Raw genomic sequence first — 27,248 nt, forward strand, 5'->3', positions numbered from 1 at the left:
AGCACAATAAAATTGGCAATAAGCTTCTAAACTACTGTAGGTACTACTGGGGTAGAAATCCCTGTGGGTAGCCCAATACTTAATGTACTATATAAATGAATTTGTTCTTCATATATGTACAGTACACTTCCAGAAACTCAATCAGGATACTCCACATCAATGACCTTCTTAGGCATGCAAACCACAGGTGTATTTGAATGATGTCTTTCTTATGCAATGACTGTAGCACTAGGCCTTACTCAGAAGGTGAAAACTAATTTCCTGCATTAATTACAGGGCCTGAACCAATCTGAGCCACTGCTGAAGAAGGCAGCAGTGAAGATTCTGAAGAGATGGCCATTTTCCATATATTCTTGTTTTCATTTTTCTCCCCCTTGTTCCTGGCAGCTGCAACCATCACCAGATGGCATGTTGTTCCATTGCTTTCAGAGGTCCATGATGCATCTAAATACTGTATATATACATATGCCCACCCCATCCTTTTCTCCCAAACCCACCACTCAAAGGTCAATCTATCCCAATACAGCCCCAGAAGTTCAAGTTATGCTTTTTGTTAGGAACCACCACTTTAAAAGCTTCTGCTGTGGGTAGAAAAGGCAAATCTGCACTTTTGCATGTGATTTAGAACTTATTATGTGATTAGTACACGAGGCTCCCAACTCCTGATTCTAATGTTCTCGACACTTAACACAATGTGTGCATCAAAATAAAAGGTCTTTGTGCCCTCACACCAAAGCGATGCAGAAACTTCAACCCACATTTTCTCAAATGAAGAATTTCAAGGCCAGTATCCCTGAAAGTCCATGTTTGGTCCATGAGCCAAATTTGTTACTTGAGTGAAAAGTTAAAAATGTCCCAGCTGAATAATATAAGCCCACCAAGCAGAGTGTCAGGTGGCCACAACGCACTACTTACCCAGAAAATGCAGGGTAATGCCAAGGTTTCGTGCACCAAGACACAGAATGTCAACATTGCATAGGATAAATGAATGGTGCAAAGTATGGTCACTCCGTAAAGTAGATCAAGAAATTCAAGAAATACCAAGTAACAAGAGATTTAGGATTAAAACAAAACATAAATGTCAAGTTTGTCTTGTGTGTGTAAGTGGCATGCAAAAGTTTGGGCACCCCTGGTCAAAATTTCTGTTACTGTGAATAGTTAAGTGAGCAGAAGATGGACTGATCTCCAAAAGTCATAAAGTTAAAGATGAAACATTCTTTTCAACATTTTAAGCAGGATTAGTGTATTATTTTTGTTTTGTACAATTTTAGAGTGAAAAAAGGAAAGGAGCACCATGCAAAAGTTTGGGCAGCCCAAGAGATTTGAGCTCTCAAATAACTTTTACCAAGGTCTCAGACCTTCATTAGCTTGTTAGGGCTAAGGCTTGTTCACAGTTATCGTTAGGAAAGGCCAGGTGATGCAAATTTCAAAGCTTTATAAATACCCTGACTCTTCAAACCTTGTCCCAACAATCAGCAGCCATGGGCTCCTCTAAGCAGCTGCCTAGCACTCTGAAAATTAAAAGAAATGATGCCCACAAAGCAGGAGAAGGCTATAAGAAGACAGCAAAGCGTTTTCAGGTAGCTGTTTCCTCAGTTTGTAACGTAATTAGGAAATGGCAGTTAACAGGAACGGTGGAGGTCAAGTTGAGGTCTGGAAGACCAAGAAAGCTTTCCGAGAGAACTGCTCGTAGGATTGCTAGAAAGGCAAATCAAAACCCCCATTTGACTGCAGAAGACCTTTAGGAAGATTTAGCAGACTCAGGAGTGGTGGTGCACTGTTCTACTGTGCAGCGACACCTGCACAAATATGACCTTCATGGAAGAGTCATCAGAAGAAAACCTTTCCTGCATCCTCGCCACAAAATTCAGCGTCAGAAGTTTGCAAAGGAACAAGCCTGATGCATTTTGGAAACAAGTCCTGTGGACTGATGAAGTTGAAATAGAACATTTTGGCCGCAATGAGCAAAGGTATGTTTGGAGAAAAAAGGGTACAGAAATTCATGAAAAGAACACCTCTCCAACTGTTAAGCATGGGGGTGGATCGATCACGCTTTGGGCTTGTGTTGCAGCCAGTGACATGGGGAACATTTCACTGGTAGGGGGAAGAATGAATTCAATTAAATACCAGCAAATTCTGGAAGCAAACATCACACCGTCTGTAAAAAAGCTGAAGATGAAAAGAAGATGGCTTCTACAACAAGATAACGATCCTAAACACGCCTCAAAATCCACAATGGACTCCCTCAAGAGGCACAAGCTGAAGGTTTTGCCATGGTCCTCACGGTCCCCCGACCTAAACATCATCGACAATCTGTGGATAGACCTCAAAAGAGCAGTGCATGCAAGACGGCTCAAGAATCTCACAGAACTAGAAGCCTTTTGCAAGGAAGAATGGGTGAAAATCCCCCAAACAAGAATTGAAAGACTCTTAGCTGGCTACAGAGAGCATTTACAAGCTGTTTACAAGCTGCGATACTTGCCAAAGGGAGTGTTACTAAATACTGACAATGCAGGGTGCCCAAACTTTTGCTTTGGGCCCTTTTCCTTTTTTGTTATTTTGAAACTGGAGAAGACGGAAATAAAAAAGTAATCTTGCTTAAAATATTAAAGAAATGTGTCATCTTTAACTTTATGCCTTTTGGAAATCAGGTCATCTTTTACTCGTTTCGCTATTCACAGTAACAGAAATTTTGACCAGGGGTGCCCAAACTTTTGCATGCCACGACATATATATACTTCTGCTTGACTTTTAACACCCACTGAAAATTCTTACTTTTATATTCCAAATGAAATCCAGCTGCAGAAACACTGATGTCAGAGTAAAAATGTAAATAAAGTTGATTGGAGCTACTGTTCAACAAAGCTGGGACTGTGGTACCTGTAAAACATGAAACAAAGAAAATAATTGGAAGAGATTGCCAAAACTGGTCATATCTCCTTCACCTCTACAACCCACAGTGAACTCTGAAAAAAACCAAAACTACAGCAAATGTGTTGGCTCTGATGCAGAGTTCAGTTGTTTATTACTTGTAACTTACCTGTTACTAATGAGATAAATTCAATATCCTTCCTTCCAGCATTACTGTATGTAAGAGCATGACTCAAGCTTTCAGATTTGCAATAAAATAGACTTCTGCTCCATGTAAACATCGAGCAATCAGGTCCAACATTCAAAATCCTGTGGAGTCTGCAGGGCCCATGTGCATGTGTGCTTTTAAGAACTGATTGTATACTGCAGTATAATTTTTGTTATGTTATTGTGCCAAACACGATCATCAGTTGAGAGTTTACAGCCTTCAATAAAAGATATTTTATTACTAGCTCCATCTCTGTCAGTGACACAAAAGACTACTGACAGCAAATTGGCATTGAGCTTGGGATTTGTTGCTTAACAAAGAAGCGAGACAATGATCCTGTTCTCTTGGTAGAATAGTGCTGATGACAGGCTGTGGATATGGTGGATATGTTGGTGAACCTGAGTGATCTGATTGGACACAGATGTTTTTTTCTGTGCAGGGAATGAGTAGAAATGCTGCTGAGGACAAACAGTATTGGGAAAGTCTCGGGAAGGACAGAGAACAGAGAAAAACAGTGATTATGTAAGATGAGAAAGGCTGCATTACTGGTGGTAGGGGTGAAGATGTACATTATATTGATGAGACTATACCACCATGAACTACAGAAGAGGTCTCATGAGAGGTCAAGGTGAAAATCCAGAAAGGACGTTTTAATCTGGAGCTCTCAGAATTTTTTTTTGAGCCACAAGTATGAGGCAATTTCACTCAGAGCATTATTTTAAGGTCCAAGTAGTAAAGAAGCCCACAGAACTTGTAATGGAAACATGGTCTACTTTATCATAGCTGAGGCATGCAGAAAACCAGTGGATCATGTGAGCGCTACATGCAAAAACACTGCAAGTCATGCAGATGCAAAAGGAGGGAAAGCCGATCCATGAATGTTCCAGCGGTCACCTCACCTCAGCGTATCGATTCAAGATGGACTGTTATTAGGGTTGGGCATATTATGGGGATGAACTTCTCCGAAGAAAGTAACTGTTGATAAAAAACCATTATCCCTGTTTGTCTCAGATGCAAGCAGGAAAGAGAATCAAACGGTGGGATAACATTCACACAGTATAATTGGATAACAAAGAGTCGTAAATGGGAATGATGAGTATTATCTTGTGCACATCTGAGGAGAATGCTAAGATTTCAGATCACCCTGTTGGTTGATGAAGCAGCTGGTAGAATGTACATTGACACTTCTGTTGTTTGTAACATACCTCAATCACTTTCCATTGAGGTGAAGCAAAATGTTGTTGGGCACATATGCAGTAGGGACACTTCAAGTTATGAGCAGGTGAACTCGAGTTGTCAATAGAGATAGATAGGTTCTTTTGCCTATCATGGTTAAAGGCATAGATGGACAGTGATGATCATGGGCAAAGATGGAATTGAGTTTCTCAAATTGAGGGACTGTGGTTTTGAAAAGATCATAGCACCAGGTAAAGAAGAGATCCGGGGCAATTCATACTTTTGGGGTTCACTGGCCCTACTCAAGTAGATTATTGGGAATGAGGTCATGGTATTGAGTAAAGTACATAATATAATGTATAATTGTAAATACTGTAGTAGAATTAAATAATTTATGAGACATGAGGCCACTAGCCCATTGTATCTGTTTCTGTGAAGTAATAACTCTCTGGTCCAGCCCCACTTCCAGTGTTAGGTCACAACTCTTCAAGTACAAATCTATGTGTTGTTTGAAGGTGATGAAAGTTTCTGTCTCTACCACTATTTCAGGTAATGATGTCCAGATACTGACTCTCCCTGGGTGAAAACATTTTCCCTCATCTTTTTAAGCCTTCTGCCAATTACTCTAACTTTTTGTCCTTTGATTTTTGACCCCTCTGCTAAGGGGAAAAAAAGTTCCTTTCTATTTGCTCTACCCAGCTCCTTCACAATTTGGCGCTCTTCAATTAATTCTCCTCTCATCCTCTACCATTCCAAAGAGAACATCGCCACCTGATACACTCTTACTTACAATCTTACAATCCCAACAAGAATCCCTTACAATTCTTAAGTCTCCTTTGCTCCCTCTTCAGCGTAACCACATATCCTGTAACGCAGTAAACAGAACTGTACGCAGTGCTCAGATTCTGACCTAATTAGTGTTGTATATGGTATCAGCATAATCTCCATGCTCTCATATTCTGTGTCATGGCCAATAAGGGAAAACATCCTTTATTGACCTGTCCTGCTACTCTTAAAGGATCAGCAAACATACAGTCCAAAGTCTCTCTGTTCCTCTACAACATTCAATATCCTCCCATTTATTGTATATTCTCTTGGTTTCTCTGATTCACTCCTTGCACTTCTCTGGATTAAATTATATTTATCATTTCCTGCCCAAATAATCAGACCCCAGTCTAAAATTTTCCTCCTCAGTGTCAACCATGTGACCAATTTTTCTATCATCTGTAAACTTCATCATCCCCCTATAGTTAAAGTTAGGTTATTAATATTTTACAAAAAGTAAGGGATAGCAGACTGAGCCCACTGGTATTGGTCTTTCAATCACAAAATCATCCAACAACCTTTACTGTCTGCCACTGAGCCAGATTTGAATCCAGTTCTTTAGATCTCAAGTAATTCTAAATAAGATCTGTGATTGCAGGGATATGTTTTATGTGAACATTTTGATGTATACAGGTGACACCAAGAAGCAGGAGGATAAGATTATGAACTATAATGTATTCACAATTATGAAGAAAATAATATTGAAGCAACAATTGCAGAACAGCATGTTGGACCAGATGCGCACAAGATTTATCCATGCCTGGAGTAAGCACTTCAGACATGTTAAGTAAGGCTTGCAGTAAAGAGTTTTGCAGACAGGAAGACCAAGAGATTGAGTTAAGTTACAATTGGTCAAATTATAACTTGTATATATGGTCTGGAAATAATTAGTTACTTTAAGATGCCAATAATTTAATATTTTGTAAGCTTTCATTACTTTTGTTTTAAAAGAGAAAGCAATGTGCAGTACATTTTGTTACGGACTGGGTTACTATTGATGAATGTCCCTTTAGTGGTGTGTGTGTGTGCTGGTGTGGTCACGACAACAGAAGATAAAGGACGTAATGACATTTTTGAAGCAGTCAGTCGGAGTCAGTCTGAAGAAGAGAGAAAGAGAAGAGAGAGAGAGACAGCAGCCTGCTTGTGTCTATTGATGGATGAAAAACAGTAACTGTGTCTGTCACTACAGTCCATGTATGGATTTTTGGAGTAATCCGGTGGAGTTCACTTTGTCATTAACCTGTAGAGGGAAACAGGCACTTGTGTGGACAGCCACGTCTCGGATGCTTTTCGCAGTGGCTGATACTTCGGAACAAAGCAGTGGAGTTCACTTTGTTGTTGACCTGTAGAAGGAAACAGGTATTTGTGTGGACGGCCACGATTCGAGAGCCTTTCGGGGTGAGGAAGATGCGGTGGAGTGGTCACTGCTGAGTAAACACTGAGGTGCCGTTTGGGTTCCATTGTGGAACATTTGGATTTCGTAATTACTCTCTATTTTCTCTCTACATCTATGTCTTGTCTTCAGTCAACGGTGGTTGTTGAAGAAGCCTTTGCTCACATTTCACCTTTTGGCTTGCTGAACTGAACTTTAAGAACCATTACTGGACTTAGAGTTTGGGAATTTGCCACACACACATCACAAGTTTAGTTTTTGGGGTTAATGTTTAAGATTTAACATTTTTTACTTCTAACATTCTAAGATTTTTACTTTTATTTTTCTTATTATCATAAGTAGTTATTAATAAAGTAGTTTTAAACACTTATACATGACTTGGTGTGTTTCTTTTGTTGCTGGTTCGTAACAGTTTAAATATATAGCAAGAACTGAGTGCACCACTTGACTCTTTCATATTGTTGTACCACACATTGCCGTCAGTTGAGTCTACTGCCTTCAAATAAAGGATGTTTTTCTGAAGCTCTACCTCTTATTTGCCTTTGCAAGCAGCAACTCAAAGCAGCCTGAACATGCAATAGAATCCATTTAGAAGAATAAGGGCTTTCACTGCAAAAATAATGGTCACTTTAAGGAAGCATAAAATAATATGTTGGCAGAATGCCAGAGCACTCCAATGCAGCAAAGGTTTGCATCGAAGAAATTTTGTGCATCGGTCATAGATCATGTCAGTGGAGTGGAGGTGCTGGGAAAAAGAGGAAAACAGATCCCGAGTCAACCTGAATTGCCTCAGCTTCAGATTCTTGAGAATAAATCACCTGCTGTTTCAAATTGACTCTCAAATATTGAACTCAACTAATAGACTGATGACAGAAGAGAAACAAGCAAAAACAAATCACAGTTGATTAGAATAATATATTTTCACAGAGGTTACTAATGCAAGTTCCAAATGAAGGTTTTGTTCATTTCTCACAGTTAAATTTCAACAATTTTTTCTCGGCATGAATGGACAATTAAATTAAGAGAATATAATTATTTAACTTTAAGCATGCTCTTTTTTTAACTTTTGACTGCTCCCTAGTTCATTTCATTTTGTTCTTCATTCAATAGGAAATAGGAAGTTCCCCACTTTATGATTTCTGATATCACCCTTGATATGGTCAGTCAGAACAAATCTGTTCAGTTTTTATGAGGTGGTTGCTTAGACCCATTTCTTTCTCTGGGGTGGGAGTGGCAAGCATCTCCTTGAAGTTCTCCCCTCCAACAGCATTTGCCAGATAATGAATTCACATCAGAAGGAAGCTAAAGCCTTGCCACATCTGCCTGCATGTACTTATTTAACTAAGAACTAAACAGTACATTTTCAAAAGGCACAATCTTAGAGTGGAAAGAAACATTGATTTAATGAAGTGATAGGATTTTCAGTTTTAAATAATTGCAATCTTTTCTCCTTGCTGTATTCTGATGCACATTATTAGTCCAAAGAGCATTAAAATTCTGAGCAGTTATTAATACAAACATTTTCTATTACAGAATATCTACAAAAGTCATCTTCAAAGTTATCTTAAATTTCTACAGAGCTGCTGATTATTCTCTGGGGCAAAAATTAGATATTTTACAGTACATTTCATTTCCATGCAAAAATGAAAACATATTCTTCAAATGATTAATAATTTATGGGTAACCACATACAATTATTTCATATGAGTCTGGAGTAATACTACAATACTGAATATACTAAAACAGTATTTGTGGATTTTAAAAAGGTTTTAGATACTTAAAACACTCAATGTCATAAACTACCACAGGCATTTTATAATCTCAGGAACTAATGGCTCTCACAATAGCATAGCAGTTACATTACTGTATTAAAATAGATAATATGGGACATACAGATGAAGCCTGACTTACGCCATCATGAGTGGAAAAAAATATTGTAAATAGAAACCACCATAAGTATGACAGCAAAACTTAAGGTTTCCACATTGGATCCTAAAACCTTGGAGCAGAATATTTACCAAAACACAGTAGCCTACACAATCCTTATTCAGCCCATTTATTCTTTACTAGAGCAGTTAAAATGAGCCTTCCATTGACTCTGGCAAGCACTTTTAATCTCAAGGGATAGCTGTTCTTAAATAATACTTAATTCTCCAGAATTTTATTCATTCACCTCTCATGTGCATTGATCCCATTGTCCTTTCTGCTCAATATTTTATAAAATGTTCTGTATCCTTTGGTATGATTGCCAACCCCATTTTCAATTATATATTTATCAACACCAGCTGGACATCACTATTTGGACTTCACCAGCTATACCAACATTGACTGTCCAATCCTAACTGACCCTGAATTGAGAAGTGAAGTGTCAACCACATTGATAGATTCAGAGTCATAAACAGGCCTATTCAGAATAGTAACTTTCCTTCCCTGAAATGAACCAGATTAATGCTAAATTTAACCTCTCATCACTGCCCATAGTCTAAATCAAATGGTGTGCAAACACCTAAACTGTATTTGTAATAGCAATTTGAAATCATTTATCATAAACTCTTTTAATCTTCTTGGCTTCTTTGAAAGCCAGTTTAAACTTATGTATTTCCTATTATAATTTGTTATTCTCCTTTGGATTCTTTCTAATAAAGCATTCAAAGCAGAACATGCAAGTTTTCACCTAGTGGGTCTGAACCAGTGACCAGCCCAAAATTAGAAGAATTATTTTGCTTTGCACCTGGATAACTTCAGTTCCTGAGCAAAAAGCAGACAATGAGGGGAAGAACATTGGAATGTCCTGCCTTCACCTCACTGAGTTGTGAAATGATGTTCTCTGTAACTCGGAAGGGAAGAGTTCTGGAGTGACTAGACTTTAATAAAGTGCAGCCATGCTAAGGAATTTCATTATTCTTTATCAATGCTTAAAGAGTGAAAGGGAATCTATCATGAGGGCAATCCAGCTGATCTGGGTCTAGATCCTGCACCTAGACCTTTCCAGACTGGAGAAGTTTAGGAGCCTAAAAAAATGTTCAGTAACTTTAATTGATGTAAGAATATTAGAAAGAAGAACGATTCTGTTCCTTGAGGCCACTTCACCATTTAACAAGAGCATGGCTGAGCTTCTGTGTCAAACACCATCTTCCAGCCCTGTCCTTATTCCTAGCTCTAAAAATCTACTGTCTTGAGTGCAATCAATGATTGAGCCTCCATAGCCCTTTAGGGGGAAAGAATGCCAAAGATTCACTGCCCTTTGAGGGAAGAAATTTCTGCTCATTTTGGTCCTAAATGGCTTACCACTCATTTTGAGACTGTGACTGCTAGTTCTATTCTCCTTACTCAGGGGGAAACATCCCCCCACATCTACCCACTATCAGAGTGAGTAACTGGAAAGCTGGGACAAGGAGATAGAAAATTCGCCCAGTAGAATATGAGGTGTACATGAGGAGTTGGTTTCCATGTTTTAGTATTCCTAATAATATTAACAAAAATATTAAATATATACTAGATCTGTTTTAAAAATCAATCAAGTTTGCCATTAATATTTTAACTTGCACAATAAGATCAAATTACCTGAAAAACTGCCAAGCATTGTTGCTGTGATATCACCACCATCAAAGACCTCCAGGGAGTCCCAGTTATGCTCTGTGGCAAAGCTGATAACTTGAATCTGAAACCACAATTAAAAGCTAATTGAAAACGGCCCTTCAATATTTTATTAATATAAGCACATTAACCACTTTAGTCTGTCAGACAATGTATACAATGAGGTAAAGTGAATCTTTACAGAGGAATTTGGCAAATCTCAACTCAAGTCCTTGGCAGACGTAAAGCCACAGCATAAAACTGATCACCATTCACTGCTAGACGGCATTAAATTGCTTGCCTCGTTTAAAAGATCCATAGGGATGAAGGCTATATGAAATGGACATCTCAGATTCCAGAATTAATAGGGGGCTGTCTGAAACTCTGCTTAAGTTATTGTTACATAGTTCAGAATGGTTGAGACTTACATTTTCAACTGACATTGAATGTCTTGGATGGATACTGTTCATAAAACATGGGACAATGGGAAGAATTCTGGCAGGAATGATCACATGCCTCAACCAGAACCAGCCTTGCTATGCATTTATGTCAACCATTGCCTGTAAATAAGAAGGTTTTGGGTTCAAGAACTGCTTGAGGGACTTGAATATGAAAATCTCTAGTGACATTCCAGTGCAGCATTGAGAAAATGCACTGTGGTTGAATTAAATGTTAAACTGAGGCTATATTTGCATTTTCAAATGGATATTTAAGAATTCACCGTACTATTTTGAAGTTATGCCTAATATCTGATTCAATATTTATCTCTTAAACTACACATGAGAACAGATTCTATAGTCATTATCACATTGTTGTCTGTGTGCTTGCCGTGTACTATTGGCTGCAGTGTTTACTGAATTAAGAACAGTGATTGTGTTCCCAATGCATTTCATTGGCCGTAAACACTTTGGGATGTCTTAAGGCTATGAAAGGTGAATCTTTTATTCTTTTTCTCAGTGAAAGCAAAATCAGCTTCCACTGTGAGATTCTTCCTGGAGTCAGACAGCACAGTCAAAAGCCCTTTGGCCCACTGAGTCCATGCACACATTTACACTAATCCCATTTTATTCTTCCCACATACCCATCAATTGACCCAGATCCTACCATTCACCTACACACTTGGGAGAATTTACAGTGGCCAATCATCCGTCCAACCCTTCCTTTCTACACTTAATCTGGAAATTGCTCAATAAACAAATAACTTTGGGAGGAATCGACCTCAGCACTCTACTGTCCACTAGCTTCAATGAAGGAGCAAGACGTACACTAAAATGATGCTGTGTGAGTTACCCACCAATTTCCCTGCTACACTTGGTGAGCAGCAGTTCATTCACTTTTAAAAGACTAATGATAATGTATTTGTGCAGATGTGGGAATAGTTTCCCATCTGTTGCTGGTCAAGAAGGTCCAGAAAGAATTACCCAGAGCTTGAGACATCTGATATAACTGTCACCCATGTAAACTGTTCATTGAAATTCAAATCAACATCAGATTTTAATATTACACAGTATTTCAGAACTATATCAATTGAGTTAAATACTGCATTCTGCAGAGGTTAAAGTCAAACAATATCATTGTTTACTAACTACTAAAGTTACTTGATCAAGTTTCTGGGGGTTTATGAGCCTAACAGGCTTGAACTTTCTTGCTTTCTGGTTCCTTTAGCCTACACTAAACATGCACTTTCAATTCCCCCAACATACAATCACATTGCTTGTAAATGATTTACATTATCATGTGGCAAATTATTGCATGAGTTGTAGTTCTTTGCAGCCGGTACTATTCAAGCTCCACTCCATAAATAGAAGCCCAAAAATCCAGGCTTACGCTTCAGTACAGTCTTGAGGGAATATTGCACTGTTGGAGTTCTGTCTTTCAAATGAAGTGCTAAACTGAGGCCTTATCTTCTCTCTCAGATCGATTTAAAAGTTCCATAGGCACCATTTTTAAGAAGAGAGGGAGGCATTCGCAGTAATCCAGTCAATAGTTATCCCTCAACCAACACTGAAAGAGACAGGATCATATTGCATTTTATGCAACCTAGCTCTGCATAAATTGGCTGCAACTCTTCCTGTTGTAAGATTAACTACTCTTTGAATCATAGAATCATACAGCACAGAAATGGGCTCTTTCAGCCCATGTTGTAATGCCTGTCTAAGCCAATCCCATTTGCCTGCATTAGGCCTGTATCCATCTACACCTTTCCCATCCAAATACTGGTCCGAATGAAAGCACATCATTAGCTGTAAAGTGCTTTGGGACATCCCGATAAATAGCACAATAAATGTGCAAGTCTTTTTTAGTCATGCCAGGAGTCTGACTGACTTGGTAATCACTCTGTATGTTTACACCAGCACTAATAAAACCAACATATATTTTTAATAAAATGTCTCTGGGGGGAAAATGGCTCCTGCAGCTAGAAATTCAAACAGTAAATGACTTAGTAACACCATTAGTTTTAAATCAATGCATATTCTTTTAAGCATTATACTCTGCAGTATTTTCTTTGACTTTGCTTTTGGTCCAATGGATAGATCCTTTATGTGACACATTTTAATGAAATTTGCAGAAAGCTGATCCACAGCCTTTACAAGCAACTAATCTCCCTAATAGTAGAATATTAAATAATAAATAACTAATATGAAGGAAATGAAAATTCTGTTCAATTACTATGACTTAACATGCATTCATTAGGTCTCACCAACACTCAAATAAAGGATACTGTAATTACAGAACAGTAGATCCTATATCTTCACCAGGAAGTTTATTCCAGGACTGATACTGCTTGTTCCCCATTGTTCATGCCTTACCTTTCAGCCAACACACCCACCCCATCAATCTCAGTTGCAATTAATGGAATGCTTTATTGTTATTTTATTTATTCTCTAAGGTTGGAAGCACACCAAAAGAAACAATAATAAGGGAAGGTCATTTGGTTTTTGGATCCTGTTCCGCCGTTCAATTAGATCATGGCTTGTGTTCTCAGCTTCAGTTCCCCAGACTCTCATCATTTCCCTTGATTGCCTTTATTTCAAAATATTTACTGAACTTTCACTCAAATCTACTGTGATTGAGCATCTGTTGCTAGATTAGACACATTCATATCCTTTTGAGTTAAGGAATCTGTCCTTATTTCAGTCCTGAATGTATGATAGCTATTCTCAGGCGGTGGCCAGAGGTTTGAGGTACAGAAGCCAAAAGTCCCACTCCAGCAGGTTCGTGAACAGTTACTTTCCTACAACCATCAGGTTCTTGGACCAACTTGCACAACCCTAACCCTACCGCAGCAATCGAACACTACGGACCACCTCTTGCATTACCATGGACTTGTCTTCAATTGTATGTTTCTCTTTTTTGCACTAAGGTCTTGCTTTTGCACAGTCTTTTTTTTCCAATCATGTTGTATAATTTTACATATAATTTTTATTCTGTGTGTTGTCTGTACCAACATGCCTGTGATGCTGCCGCAAACAAGTTTTTCATTGTACCATACCTCACTGGACTTGTGCACATGAAAATAAACTCGATTTGACTTGACTTGAGACTTTCCGACCAGGGAAATGAGTGTCCAACAGCAACCTTGCCTTGCTTCCGAAGGGTTAAATGATACCATGGGCCAAATCACACTGAGTTTTGCCTGCAATCCTCGTTGGAACTGATGGCGCTCAGCTGTTAGAATGGCACTAAATCCTGGACTTCCACACAAAGATTTCAAATGCTGAATTCCAGAACTCAATGAGTGGCAGATGGTGTTGCATCTGTCACTTGGCCCCACTGTTGGTTTCCAGCTGTGGTATTTTCCAGCATCAGCCCCCACATCCTAGACGTGGATTACGAGGCAATGGAGAAAATGACATTTTCTGAAATTATTTTGGTTTTGTTTCATGATTTAATTATTTACAACTCAACTTTATTTTTTATTTGTATCCAGCTTCGATAGATGTAGGTGTGCAATGAACAGAGTGACAATTCTGGGCAGTGGGTCTGACTCAGCACAATCATGCCCGTAGAGGTCACCTCTCATTGCTCTAGTCTTGAAGAAATGCGGGCCTGGTCAACTGAATGCCTTTTCATAAGATAATCTCCTTAAGACATAGAGATCTGGGAAATGTCAAGATCAACTTCTGCTCTGAGGTGAGTTAGTGGTCAGATCAGATCAGATCAGATTAGTTTATTATCGTATACACCAGGGTTCAGTGAAATTCCTTGGTCGCGTGAAGCTCATAGAGTAAACAGTGTATAAGATAACATTTAATACAACAATAAATACAGTGACGAGTGCAAGAACAATGGGATGGTGCAAAGTACAGCAGTGCAAACTGACGTAGTGCAAAAAGAAATGCTAAAGTGACAATAACAGAAGAGGTAGAATTAAGGGTTCAGTCCCAGCTGCAGGAACATTGTTACCAGGAATTACTAACTTTATTATCTTTTGGCTGGAAATACAGCTGAGGGAAATTCCACCAAGCTTGTGATCTGTTTGCCATCCAATATCTTCCATTGGGAAGAAGATCAGATGCTGGGAAAGAACATCAACAGACTGATAACGATGGCTGTTATTATGCATAATATTGAATATTATGCCATCACTTGCTCTCAGATCATACACATAATGCATATATCCGTGGGGAAAGTATGGGAGGGTGCCATCTTATATTTCAAAATATACTTTATTCATAATTTATGCAGTAAATACTATTATACACCTTTCTCTACAGCATTGTACCATCAATTCAATGCACTCTCTTACTATGTGTCAAAGCTATTCATGTTTCTTCTTTATACAATGCAGCTGTGAAGCATTTGAGAGGCTGTTACACAAGGCCCCAGCCACTCAGTGTCATCATGAATGCCTATGGAGTTCTACTAACAGGATTCATTTACTTCAGTAGACGGCTGGAAAGAAGTGGATTACTTCTATCTTCCTCAAGGAAGAGAATGCCTTCAGGTATACTGTCAGGGTATTACCAAAGGTCAGCACTGAGATAAAACATGAACCAATTTAAATTTCTTTTCAGAAAAGGTGGATGCTTGAGCCATAATTCAGATTTAGGTAAATCACTTCAATAAACAAAACAATTTTTATTTTGTCATGTTGAGACGGCACTGTGCTGTGCTTGAGACTTCAACATTTGATTGTTCTTTATGTAAATTAATTCATTTGTTTAATGAATAGTGAATAATTAATTTAGCTGAAGTAACTCTATTTGGCCTCCTTAACACAAGTAAATAAAATGATTTCATAATCTGCCTGCCTACATTATGTCATTAAAAATTCAGCATGCTAAAAATTCTGCAACACATAACGAATCTGCAATTAGCACACAAACTTCTCCAGAGGTGTGAGGTCAATGATTATGAAAATTAGATGTAATTTATTACTTGAATAATTGCAAACAAATTAATGTATTTTTAACACACCTTATCTTCTTTTTTCATTCATATCATTAACAGTTAAATAACAGATTCCTGAGCAACCAGATGTGCATGAAACATCAGCAGCCTTGTGTGTAACGGTACATCAGGGAAGAGTCTCTGACATTCTGCTACAAATGTTTAATAGTTATTCTGGAAGTGGCCATAAGCTGCAACCAATTCATCAACAGAGTAGATGAGCAGGACTGGTGACCTGCCAATCCTGAGCAAAAAATTCATATATTCAGCAAGCACCCTTACAATAGCCTTTCACCCCAACATTCTCTGCTATGCACTCATTCACACAGCACTTTGTTCTGCACTATTACATTCTGGGTTATGTTTTCAACTGGATTATAGGAGCGTACCTTTTGAACTTGTATATAAATTAAATTATTCTGCACGTTTAGAGAATGACACTACAATAACTAAGTTTTATTTCCTTTTCAGTTTACTGTGAAGGAACATTACTGAAACAATAGTGACTGCACTTCAAATGTATTTCTGCAAAACACTTTGAGACTTCCCAGGCGTTTTCCTCCATTAAGAAATATAGAAGTTGAGATGTAGATTTTATTAATTTTGTGGTCATAAACACACAAATGTTCAGCGAGCATTATTCCTAGAGGGATAGAATTGAAAATAGGGACGTTATACTAATAGTGTGTCAATCTTGGTGAGAGCAAATTTCTAGTCACCATATTATAAAAATATTGAGGCAAAGGAGAGGATGAAGAGAAGATTTACAATGATGATAAAAGGAGCCTATTCACCAGCCAACTGTTTCTTTTCTGTTGAGAAAAGAAAGCTGAGGCATGCTCCAATAAAAGGTCTTCAAAATGATGAAAGGTTTAGTCAGAGTGGGTACAGACAGAACATTCACACTTGATGGGGAAGAGCATAACCAGGGATGTCAATATGGTTAATTTAAGATAATCACTAAGAAGTCCAGTAGGGAATTCAAACAAAATTCCTTTAGGCAAGGAATGGTGAGTATGTGGAACTCATTACTGCGTGAAGTGGTTGAGGCAAATAGTAGAGATGCACTTAAAGTGAGGCTGGATTACACATGGAAGAGAAGGGAATAGAGAGCTCTGCTGATGACTTTAGTTGAGGAAAGTTGAGAGTTGGCATGTGCGGAGCACAAATGCTGGCATGGACTGTCTGGGCTCAATAGCCACTTCCTGTGCAATATGTCCTACCTAATGCAAAGTAGCTGCTTGTTCCATTGTTCACAAAAGTTTCAGTTACAACAACAGAAGAACGTACCATTGACTCGGGTCCCAAATTTCTTAAGGGAGTTTGGATGTTGTAACTCGTTTATCTATCTGAGTTCCTTGACCCAGGGAGAATCTATAACACCTCCATTAAGACATTCAACATGCTTTAGAAGTTTTGTCCTCAAAGTCCCACCAACAGGTTTAACTCAGCAGGGTTAAATTGGACCGTGCCAGAAAACGAGCATCAGAACTATGACATATGATTAAGCTGATCCCAAAGCTTTTGTGGCAGGCAACACAACAACGAAGAGAACAATGAACAGCCACACAACATTGCATGTTTGGAGCACGTGCCTACAGATGAATTTCTACTGCCAAAGTGAGTACAAACGAGAGAAAGATGATTGGTGAGAAGCTGTCAGTGCCTTTGTATTGGATGCCACAAGTGACCAGTTGAGCTCCAAAATGACACGGGCAGGATGTACACATTGATCATTTGCTAAAAGTATACAGATCATGACATCAATCACTGTGCAGAGCTGATACATAGGCATCTCAGCCATTCAATACTGGCAGTTAACTGCATCAGAATCCACAGCCCATTTTCAAGGGCTGTCAAGTTTAGTTGCTGCTAATTTTAAAATGAAAAATCCCTCTTCTAACATGCTTATGACAAGGTTTGTGTCACTGTAGTTCTCGTGTTTATGATAGAGAAACCTAAGAACAAAAGAACACTCACACTTCAAAGTCAAACTCTCCTCACATTTCCTTATGAAAAGAAACATAATTACTCTGGTTATTTCATCCAATGGAATTATCCTTTTTTTTTGGTCAGGCTTATTCCACCAGTTGAAACTGCATTGCGTAACTTGTATTATTTTAATAATCTATGAAATTACACTAAACCCAAAACCTGCAGCAAAGTGACATTTGGCCCCATATTGCTCTTTTCTATGTTTGAGGTAAACAACCAAATAAAGGAGATTTCAACTTCCAGAATATTTCATCCAGCTCAGAAATAAGAAAGGTGCAATTGCTGAGATGGGGTTGCACTATAGGCCTCCCAATAACCAGTGAGAGATAGAGGAACAGATATGAAGGCAGATCATGTAAAGATGTAAAAGCAACAGCATTTAGTGGGTGACTTTAATTTCGCCATTATTGACTGGGACTTCCTTAGTGCCTGAGGCTTAGATGGCACAGATTTGTAAGGTGCATCCAGGAGGGTTTCTTCAAATGGTATATAGATCGTCCATTCTGGGAAGCGGCCAAACGAGACCTTGTATTGGGAAATAAGCCTGGACAGGTGATCAGAGTTTCAGTGGGAGAACATTTGGGAACAGTGATCATAACCCTGTAAATTTTAATATCGTTATGGATAAGGATAAGACTGGACCTTGGGGGAAGTTTGCTAAATTGGGGAAAGGCTAATTGCACTAGTATCAGGCAGAAACTGGAGAGAGAAGATTGGGAGTGGTTGTTATCTGACATGTGGGAGTTGTTTAAAGACCAGCTGGTCAGAATTCAGGAACAGCATGTTCCTGTGAGGAGGAAAGACAAGGATGGCAAGGTTTGGAAATCTTAGTTGATGAGAGATGTTTTAAATTTAGTCAAAAAGGAAAAAGGAAGCAAATGTAAGGTTTAGGAAGTTGAAATCAGGGCCCTTGAGGAATACAAAGGAGCAGGAAAGAACTTAAACAGGGAATTAGGAGGGCTAAAAGGGGCCATGAAATCTCCTTGGTGAGTAGGATTAAGGAAAATCCCAAGGCATTTTATACATACATTAACAATGGGAGGGGAGTGAGGGAAAGGTTAGGGCCACTCAAGGACAAAGGAGGGAATTTATGCCTGGAGCCAGAGGAAGTGGGCGAGGTACTAAATGAGTACTTTGCATCAGTATTCACCAAGGAGAAGGACATGGAGGATGGCGAGATCAGCGAGGGGTATGTTGGCATTCTCGGGCATTTTAGTATCAAAAAAGGAGGAGCTGTTCGATTTCTTACATTAAGCTGAATAAGTCCCCAGGACCTGATGTAATCTATCTTGAAGGAGGCAAGAAAGGGGCCTTGACAGAAACCTTTATGTCCTCTTTAGGCACAGGCAATGTCCCAGAGGACTGAGGATTAGCCAATGTTGTTCCTTTGTTTAAGAAGAGCAATAGGGATAATCCAGGAAATTATAGGCCAGTGAGCCTTACATTAGTGTTAGGGAAATTATTGGAGATGATTTTTAAGAATCAGGTTTACTTGCATTTGGAAAAGCATGGACTTATTAGCTTTGTATGGGGCAGGTCAGGTCTTACGAACTCGACTGAGTTTTTTGAGGAGATGACGAAGATGACTGATGAGGGTCGGGCAGTGGATGTTGCCTGCATGAACTTTGATAAAGCATTCAACAAGGTCCCTCCTGGTAGGCTGATCAAAAAGATTAAGGAACATGGAACCCACAGTGATTTGGTAGATTGGATACAACATTGGCTTAGCCATAGAAAACAGAGGGCAGTGGTAGAGGGACGCTATTTTAACTCTAGGTCTGTAAATAATTTGGACAAAAATGTAGACGGTCCGATTACTAAATTTGCAGAAGACATAAAAATTGGCGGAATTCTGGACAGTGAAGAAGGTTGTTGAATGATACAGTGAGATAGAGATCAGTTGGAAATATGAGCAGAGAAATGGCAGATGGAGTTTAATCCAGACAAGTGTGACATGTTGCACTTCAGGAGGTCAAATGTAAGAGGAAACTATATAGTAAATGGGAGGACACTTTGGTGGGTTCTTGGGGTGCAAGTCCATAGCTCTCTGAAAGTGGCAACGCAAGTAGATTGGATGATAAATAAGGCGTACTGTATACTTGCCTTTATCGGTCAGGGCATTGAGTATAAAAGTTGGGAAGTCATGTTGTAACCGTATTAAACTTTGGTTTGGCTACATTTGGAGAATTGTGTGCACTTCTGGTCACTGAACTACAGGAAGGATGTGTAAGCTTTGGAGAGGATGCAAAAGAGGTTCACCAGGATGTTGCTTGGATTATAGAGTAATAGCTATAAGGAGAGGTTGAACAAACTTGAATTGTTTTCTCCAGAGTGCTGGAGGCTGAGGGGTGACCTGATAGAAGTTTATGAAATTGTGAGAGGCATAGACAGGATAGACAGTCAGACTCTTTCTTCCAAGGCAGAAATGTCAAATACCAGAGGACATGCTTTTAAGGTGAGAAGGGGAAAGTTCAAAGGAGATGTGTAGGACAAGTTTTTTTTACACAGAGAGTGGTACGTGCCTGGATAGGGCTGCCAGGGGTAGTGGTGAAAGCAGATATGACAGTGGCATTTAAGAGACTGTTAGACAGAAATATGAATATGCAGGGAACGGACGGATGTGGATCACGTATAGGCAGAAGAAATTTAGTTTAATTTGGCATTGTATTTGGTGCAGACATCATAAATTGGCATCACGGTCAGCACAGACAATGTGGACCGATGGGTCTGTTCCTGTACTGTATTGTTTTGTGCTCTACGTTCTATGTCCTATGTTCTTGAGGGGTAAAACTAAATAGTGGGGAACAATGTAAACATCTCTCATAATCAGTTAAAAATATCTAACCAAAAAAAAATATAATCCATGAAAAAGTTAGCATTTTTATTTAAAAACATTTGAAACTACTGTCAATTAATTAAAATTAATAAAAACACTGAGAACTGAGGAAAAATAAACAACAAATCAACCTAACTTACCTTTTTAATGAAAGTTGATCAGCCCAATCAAATGAATAGGTTTACACTAAATGCTTCCAATCTGGCTGGGGGTAAAGTTGAGGGGTCAGATACAAAGTGCATCCAGACCCTTGGATCAGCAACCTACACAATGTCCTGAGTCTCAACTGTGAGTTCAGAGACATGAACTATAACAGTGTTTTTAGTAGCAAATTCTCTGGGCAAATTAGAACTGGAGTTTATTCACCCCGCCATTAATGTCAATGGGGACTACAGTTCAGAGAATGAAGTGGGGAAGGGGTGGGAAGGAGGAGTTCTCAAATTATTTCAGTTTAATGTTTAAGATTATCAATAACTTTTTAAAATGCTTTTTCTCTTACTTTGTACAAAAAGTATAATTTTGATTTTTTTTAAAAAAACTTAATTTTTAAGTTGTTATATGTTTCTAAACATAAAAGCCAGACTACAAAAGCTAGAAGCTAAAAATATATCATCGATTAGATAGGACAAATTCCAAAAAGGTCATCTTGGCCAATGAATTCTTCAGGCAAGGGGCAGAAAAGGATTATGCATTGGGACTCGTTTCAGGACTTCCAAAAAATGTTCCATAGGTTACTACTTAGTAGAATTATGTCTGTGATCAATATGTTTAGGGTCATGAGACAAACACAATAATGCACAGAAACAAACTGGAAAACTGAGAGCTGGTGAAAGTGTTGGAAACAGTCAGTGACAAGTTACATTTTGGGAATTAAAAATAAAATAGCAAAATCGGTGAGCAACACCAAGTTAGCTGAGAATGGCAGAGAAATATTATGAGAAATTATAAGGAAACATTAGCAAGCATGCCTAAAGGGCTAACTAGGTATTGAGGAACAAAAAGATCTTGGGGATAGATATACAAATCACCGCAAGCGTCAGCCAGACAAAATATCTATGACCAAGAAAAACGATGCAATTCATTTCTTGAGAATTAGAATTGAAATGCAAAGTACATGGTGAATGTATAAAAAAACTACTCTTGGCACGTAATGCACAGCAAGCAAAATGTGAAAGCCTGAAATCTGAAAAGAATGGCAATATCTAGAAATACTCAACAGGTCAGGTTTCATCTGTGGAAAGAGAAAAAGCGAGTCAATGCTTCAGGTCAAAGACCTTACATTAGTACTAAGAGAAGTTAGAAATCAAATGTGTTTTAAGTTGCAGAGAAGGCAGAATAATGGAAAGGATGAAAGAAATGGGTGCGGTGAATGGAAAGAGAGACTGAAACGAGAGGTGGTGGATCCAGCTGAGAAAGAATGGTGAAGTCGTGTTAATTACACTGAGGTGTCTGGAGGAGATGTAAGCAAAAGAGGGGGAAAAAAAACTGAGATATAAAATACTGCAGTTGCTAGAAATCTGAGACAAAGGAGAATGTTGGAAAGTACTCAGTAGGTCAGGTAGCAGCTGCAGAGACAAAAACATCTCAGCTAACCTTAGAGGTTGATGATGCAAACTGGAAATACTGAGTATCTGAAACAGTTCAATTTGCTGTTGAACTCACTGAGGATAGGTCAGTCATGTATGAATAGGAGGCTAGAGGCACTGGAGAAGGTGTAAAATGGTCTGGCTAGAATGATTAGAGAAATGATAAAGAATGGATATGCTGTGAAAATGGAAGACTTGAGGGATGGCCAGTTAAAAGTCTTTAAGATTTTGAGAAGGTTTGACAGGGTGAACATGAAGGTTTTCAGTTGTAAGTGAGATTAAAACTAGAGGCGATAATGGTCCTTAATAAAACAAGCGGAGAATTTAAGAGGTGTATTTTACTTAACATGTTAGAATCTGAAAACTGCTGGAACTAAAGTAACAGCGGCAACATGCATGGAGACATTTAAGAGATAACTGCAAAGGAGAAAAGCCAGATGAACAAAAGTGGGCAGAGGTTTGCTTGCAGTATTTAAATCAGCAAGGACCTGTTGAGGCCAAATTGTCATTTTTTTGAAGCTGTAAACAGTTGTACTTATTGTAAACATTTTTGGTGAACACTTTAGGACAGAACTCAAAGTCTGCTGATTTATAAACAGTGGGCAGATTCATGTTGGTGCATTTGAAATCAAATGGCATTTGTCCTTTATACAATATCACTAAATACCTGTATGCCAGCTCCTTCGGGGACCGTGATTTTCCACAAACAGTTCAGGCTGTTCTGATAAGGATCAGGAAAACCTGGTGATAGAATTGTGCCCTTTCGCTCAGTGAGATTTCCTCCACAAGGAACTGGAAAGAAAAGGATGAACAGGTTTCATTAAGATTGAGTATGAAGAGAAGTATGTCTCTCATGCAAGGACACTTAATATGATTTTATCTAGATGCATACTCCATTTTGATCATAAATCCCTGAACTAGGCAGTATTGTTACAAAGTTTTTCCTGCTTATCAAATCAAAGGTCCAAAATAATGAGATGATATTGCTACAAATGAAGAAACATTAAAAAAAAATACCTTTTTCCTTCACTGGGTGACCTTCAAATATGTTTTCTTTCCATATAAAGAACAGCCTACACTCCCCATGATATTATGTACAAAATAATCTGTCAGAGCTGAACAATAAGCCCTTTTACTGGAGACATTACCCACTGAGATAATAAGAATTATTACTAGATCAGGTCTGTCCAACTACTGGACAAATAATGTTTTGCAAGAATGTATCACAAATAAGAAATCTAGTTTAATAAGCTAACACCAGAAGAGAAAGCAGAATTCACAAGATTACACAATTTTCTTCCAAAGTATAGTCAAATTTCCTGTCACTTAGTTCTATAAATGTTCTGTAGGATGAGCCTTTCACATTGGATTACTTTCTACTATATTAGGTTTTACATGAGTGAGATGAGTCAGTGAAATGATTAGAGGGAAGATGGTCAAGTAGATAGTTGAAGGGTGCAGGTTTCATTGAAAGGATTATAGGGTTAGGGAGATGGGACTCACAAGATCACCAGTGAGGGTTGGAGTGTAATCAATGACAAATAAGACATAAACACAGGCCTGGCAAAAGGAAGATGTATGCCTTAGACTCCCCAACAGCAGCCCAGAAAGAGTCAGGCTCTTTAAATGCCACTGAAGAACCACAAAGTTCCAAGGCTCTGGTACAGACCTGCTTCAGTGTGCATGGTTCTACATTGTTTATGGGTGCTGTGTGCTTGGTACAATGTCCTGCAGGGTGATTTTGTACACATGTGCATGATCTACGAGGAGAAGCGCAATCTCATTTCAGGAAGTAGGGTGCCAGCGCACAAGCAACACCATTCCTGATGTTGCGCTAGACAACAGAATTTCTAGGCTCATATTTCGGTATTTCTTAGGAAATGGACACATTCTACACAAACAATAATAATGACAATCTAGGGTGAAGGTTTTTACATTGTAAACAGGAATTTAAACATGTCACCCTTAAAAGACAAGCAGATTCTGATATGATTTTGTGCTTTATGATTTATTTCCATTTAAAAACAGAATACAAGTTTCAATAGAAGTACAACCCCCGGTGTCTGTTTCACAATCTAGCACAATCATGTCTGATCCTTTATCTCAAGTCCACTTTCCTGCTTGATCCTCATATCCGATGATTCCCTCAGTGTCCAAAAATCTATCAAATTGCAGCATTGAATATATTGGATGTTTGAGCATTCACAGCTCTCTGGAGTAAACTTTCAATGATTTACAATCCTCCAAGTAAAGAAATTTCTCCTCATTTCATTGCTAAGTGGCTAGTCCTTTATCCTGAGGATATGGCCATTAGTTCAGATTCTCCCTCCTGAGGAGAGAGGGTCTTCGCGTCTACTTTGTCAATCTCTCTCAGAAGTGTGTACATTTGAATAAGATCACTGCTTGTTCTTCTGAGTTTCAGTGATTTTAGATTAATCTTTCCTCATGGGACAAACTCCCCATTCCCAGGAATCAATCTACACTACACTGACTCCAATGCAGGTACATCTGCCTAAAACCCATGCATTCTGACAGGTGTCCTGCAGGGTAATTGTGTAGTGTGCAAATGACCATTTTGCTTCAGTGAGCCAAAGTCTATAGCACTGGGCATTATTGAGCTGCCACTGCACACTTTCCTTCATGCAATGCAGAGTGCACAAAGGAAAATATAAAGATTGTTTCAGGGAAAAGTTGGGGTGTTATCTACCTGGGACTTAATCAGAGCTTGGTAGTGTCAGGGGCAGGGGATATCGGAATGGCTAACAGGACAATGAGTACTTTGAAAGGAGCTGTTGTGGGGAACGGATGATGTCTGGCAGATATTGACACCTGATCAAGATTGGCACTTTGTTAGTAGAATTATACAGCATGGAAAAAGGCCCTTCAGCCCAACTTGTCCGTACCAACCAAGATGCCTATCTAAGCTAATCCCATTTACCTGCATCTGGCACATATCGCTTTGAATCTTTTCTATCCGTGTACATACCCAAATGTTTCTTAAATGTTTTTGTACCTTTCTCTACCACCTTCTCTGGCAGCTTGTTCCATATATCCACCACCCTCTATGTGAAAAAACGTGCTCCTCAGATCCCCTTTAAATCTTTCCCTTTTCATCTTAAACTCATGCCCTCTGGTTTTAAACTCCCCTATCCCGGGAAAATACTGTGACCATCTACCCTATCGATGCCCCTCATAATTTTATAAACCTCTATAAGGTCACCCCTCAGCCTCCTTCACTTGAGGGAAAATAGTCCCAGCCAGTCTAACCTCTCCTTATAATTCAAGCCCTCGAGTCCAAGCAACATCTTTGTCAATCTTTTCTGCTCCCTCTTTTGCTTAATCACACCCTTTCCATAGCACGGCAACCAGAGCTGCACACAATTCTCCAACTGTGGCTGAATCAACATTTTGCACAAGTGTAACAGAATGTCCCAACTCTTATGCTCAAAGCTAAGACCAATGAAGGGACGAGCACCATATGCCTTCTTCACCACCCTGTCCACCTCTGTTGCCACTTTCAGGAACGACGTACTTGTAGCCGTAGGTCTCTCTGTTCAGTGACACATTCCAGGGCCCTGTCATTCACTGAGTATGTCCTGGCCTGGTTTAGCTTCCTAAAATGTATCACCTCACACTTTTTTAAGTTAAATTCCACCCGCCATTCCTATCCCTGCTTTTCTCATTGATCAATATCCTGTTGTAACCGGAGACAAACTTCTCCACTGCTCATTGCAGAAAAGTAGAAAACAAATGCTATTCTTCATTTAAAGCAGTGATTTTCTTCATTGCATATTTTATCCCCACCCCCAGAATTGTCACTTAGCTACTTAAATGCAGTTCCCAGAACATACTTGCTGATATTTAATTCAATAGAAGCTGACGACTCTCGAACACCCAATCCAAGTCAATGACATTAATGTAGGAACCTGGGCAGTGAGTTTTGGCAGACTGGTTAACAGCACAAGATACCACTGCTGAGTTCAATTCCAACTTCTGCTGACGTGCACGAGCAGCAATATTAGGAGCAGGAATCCAGCCCCTCAGGCCAAAGTTAGCATATGTCTGGGATAGTGACTGTGGATCAAACCTCAACTGTATAATTTAGCTCATCACTGGACAGATTCAGTAACAGCTGATGGAGTAATAATTGGTTAATAGGAAAAGGCTTTCTTCAGATCTGGAGTCCAATCCGGAGAAGTGTGAAGTGGTACACCTTGGAAGGACTAACTCCAAGGCGGAATACAAGGTAAATGGCAGGATTCTGGGCAGTGTAGAGGAGCAGAGGGATCTGGGGGTTCATATCCACAGATCACTGAAAGTTGCCACACAGGTGGATAGGGTAGTTAAGAAAGCTTATGGGATGTTAGCTTTCATAAGTGGTGGGATCGAGTTTAAGAGCCACGAAGTAATGATGCAGCTTTACAAAACTCTGGTTAGACCACACTGCGTCCAATTCTGGTCACCTCATTATAGGAAGGATGTGGAGGCGTTGGAGAGGGTGCAGAGGAGATTTTCCAGGATGCTGCCTGGATTAGAGAGTATGGATTATGAGGAGAGACTAAAGGAGCTAGGGCTTTACTCATTGGTGAGAAGGAGGACGAAGGGAGACATGGTAGAGGTATACAAGATATTGAGAGGAATAGATAGAATGGACAGCCAGCACCTCTTTCCCAGGGCACCAATGGTCAATACAAGAGGGCATGGCTTTAAGGTAATGGGGGGGAAGTTCAAGGGAGATGTCAGAGGGAGGTTTTTCACCCAGAGAGTGGTTGGTGCATGGAATGCGCTGCCTGGGGTGGTGGTGGAGGCTGATACATTGGTCAAATTCAAGAGATTGTTAGATAAGCATATGGAGGAATTTAAGATAGAGGGATATGTGGGAGGAAAGGGTTAGATAGTCTTAGGAGTGGTTTGAAGGTCGGCACAACATGGTGGGCCAAAGGGCCTGTATTATGCTGTATTGTTCTCGTTCTAAATATATTTATAACATCAGTGCCTTTGGTTGTAGTGATTAAATGCACCAGTTATCTTCTGATGACATATTCATCAATATTTAAATTCTTGCAATAATTTCTTTGCTTGACTTATGACACGATCTCTATGTTTAGCCACTGCCTATAACAAGTTAATGTTAAGGAATCGTCCATTGTTGGTTCACTTACCTGAACAGCTCGGTGCAGAGTCATTCCACTGTGCCAAGGCATCAGGCACAGCCAGGCATTTTATGTTCTTGGAACCCTGAAGGGCATAACCCGGGTTGCATTCAAAGCGGATAATGGCCCCAACAGCAAAGTCATTCCCAATTCTTCTGCCATACCTTGGTTCTGGTACAGAGCTGCACTGAGTGGCACTTGTGCGGGGCACAGCTGTAGATGAATGAATGGAATA

The 27,248-nt window shown here is 39.2% G+C and overlaps 1 protein-coding gene across 1 annotated transcript in view; it reads right to left on the bottom strand.

The window, feature by feature from the left end:
* The window catches only part of LOC127581617 (CUB and sushi domain-containing protein 1-like), a 1,418,367-nt gene that overhangs the window by 162,793 nt on the left and 1,228,326 nt on the right, over nt 1–27,248 (bottom strand). Inside the window, 4 exon segments of the mRNA XM_052036133.1 lie at nt 2,776–2,880; nt 10,038–10,134; nt 22,528–22,652; nt 27,023–27,226. Coding sequence (XP_051892093.1) covers nt 2,776–2,880; nt 10,038–10,134; nt 22,528–22,652; nt 27,023–27,226 — 531 coding nt within the window.

Source organism: Pristis pectinata, chromosome 22 (genome assembly GCF_009764475.1).
Source record: "Pristis pectinata isolate sPriPec2 chromosome 22, sPriPec2.1.pri, whole genome shotgun sequence".
NCBI lineage: Eukaryota > Metazoa > Chordata > Chondrichthyes > Rhinopristiformes > Pristidae > Pristis > Pristis pectinata.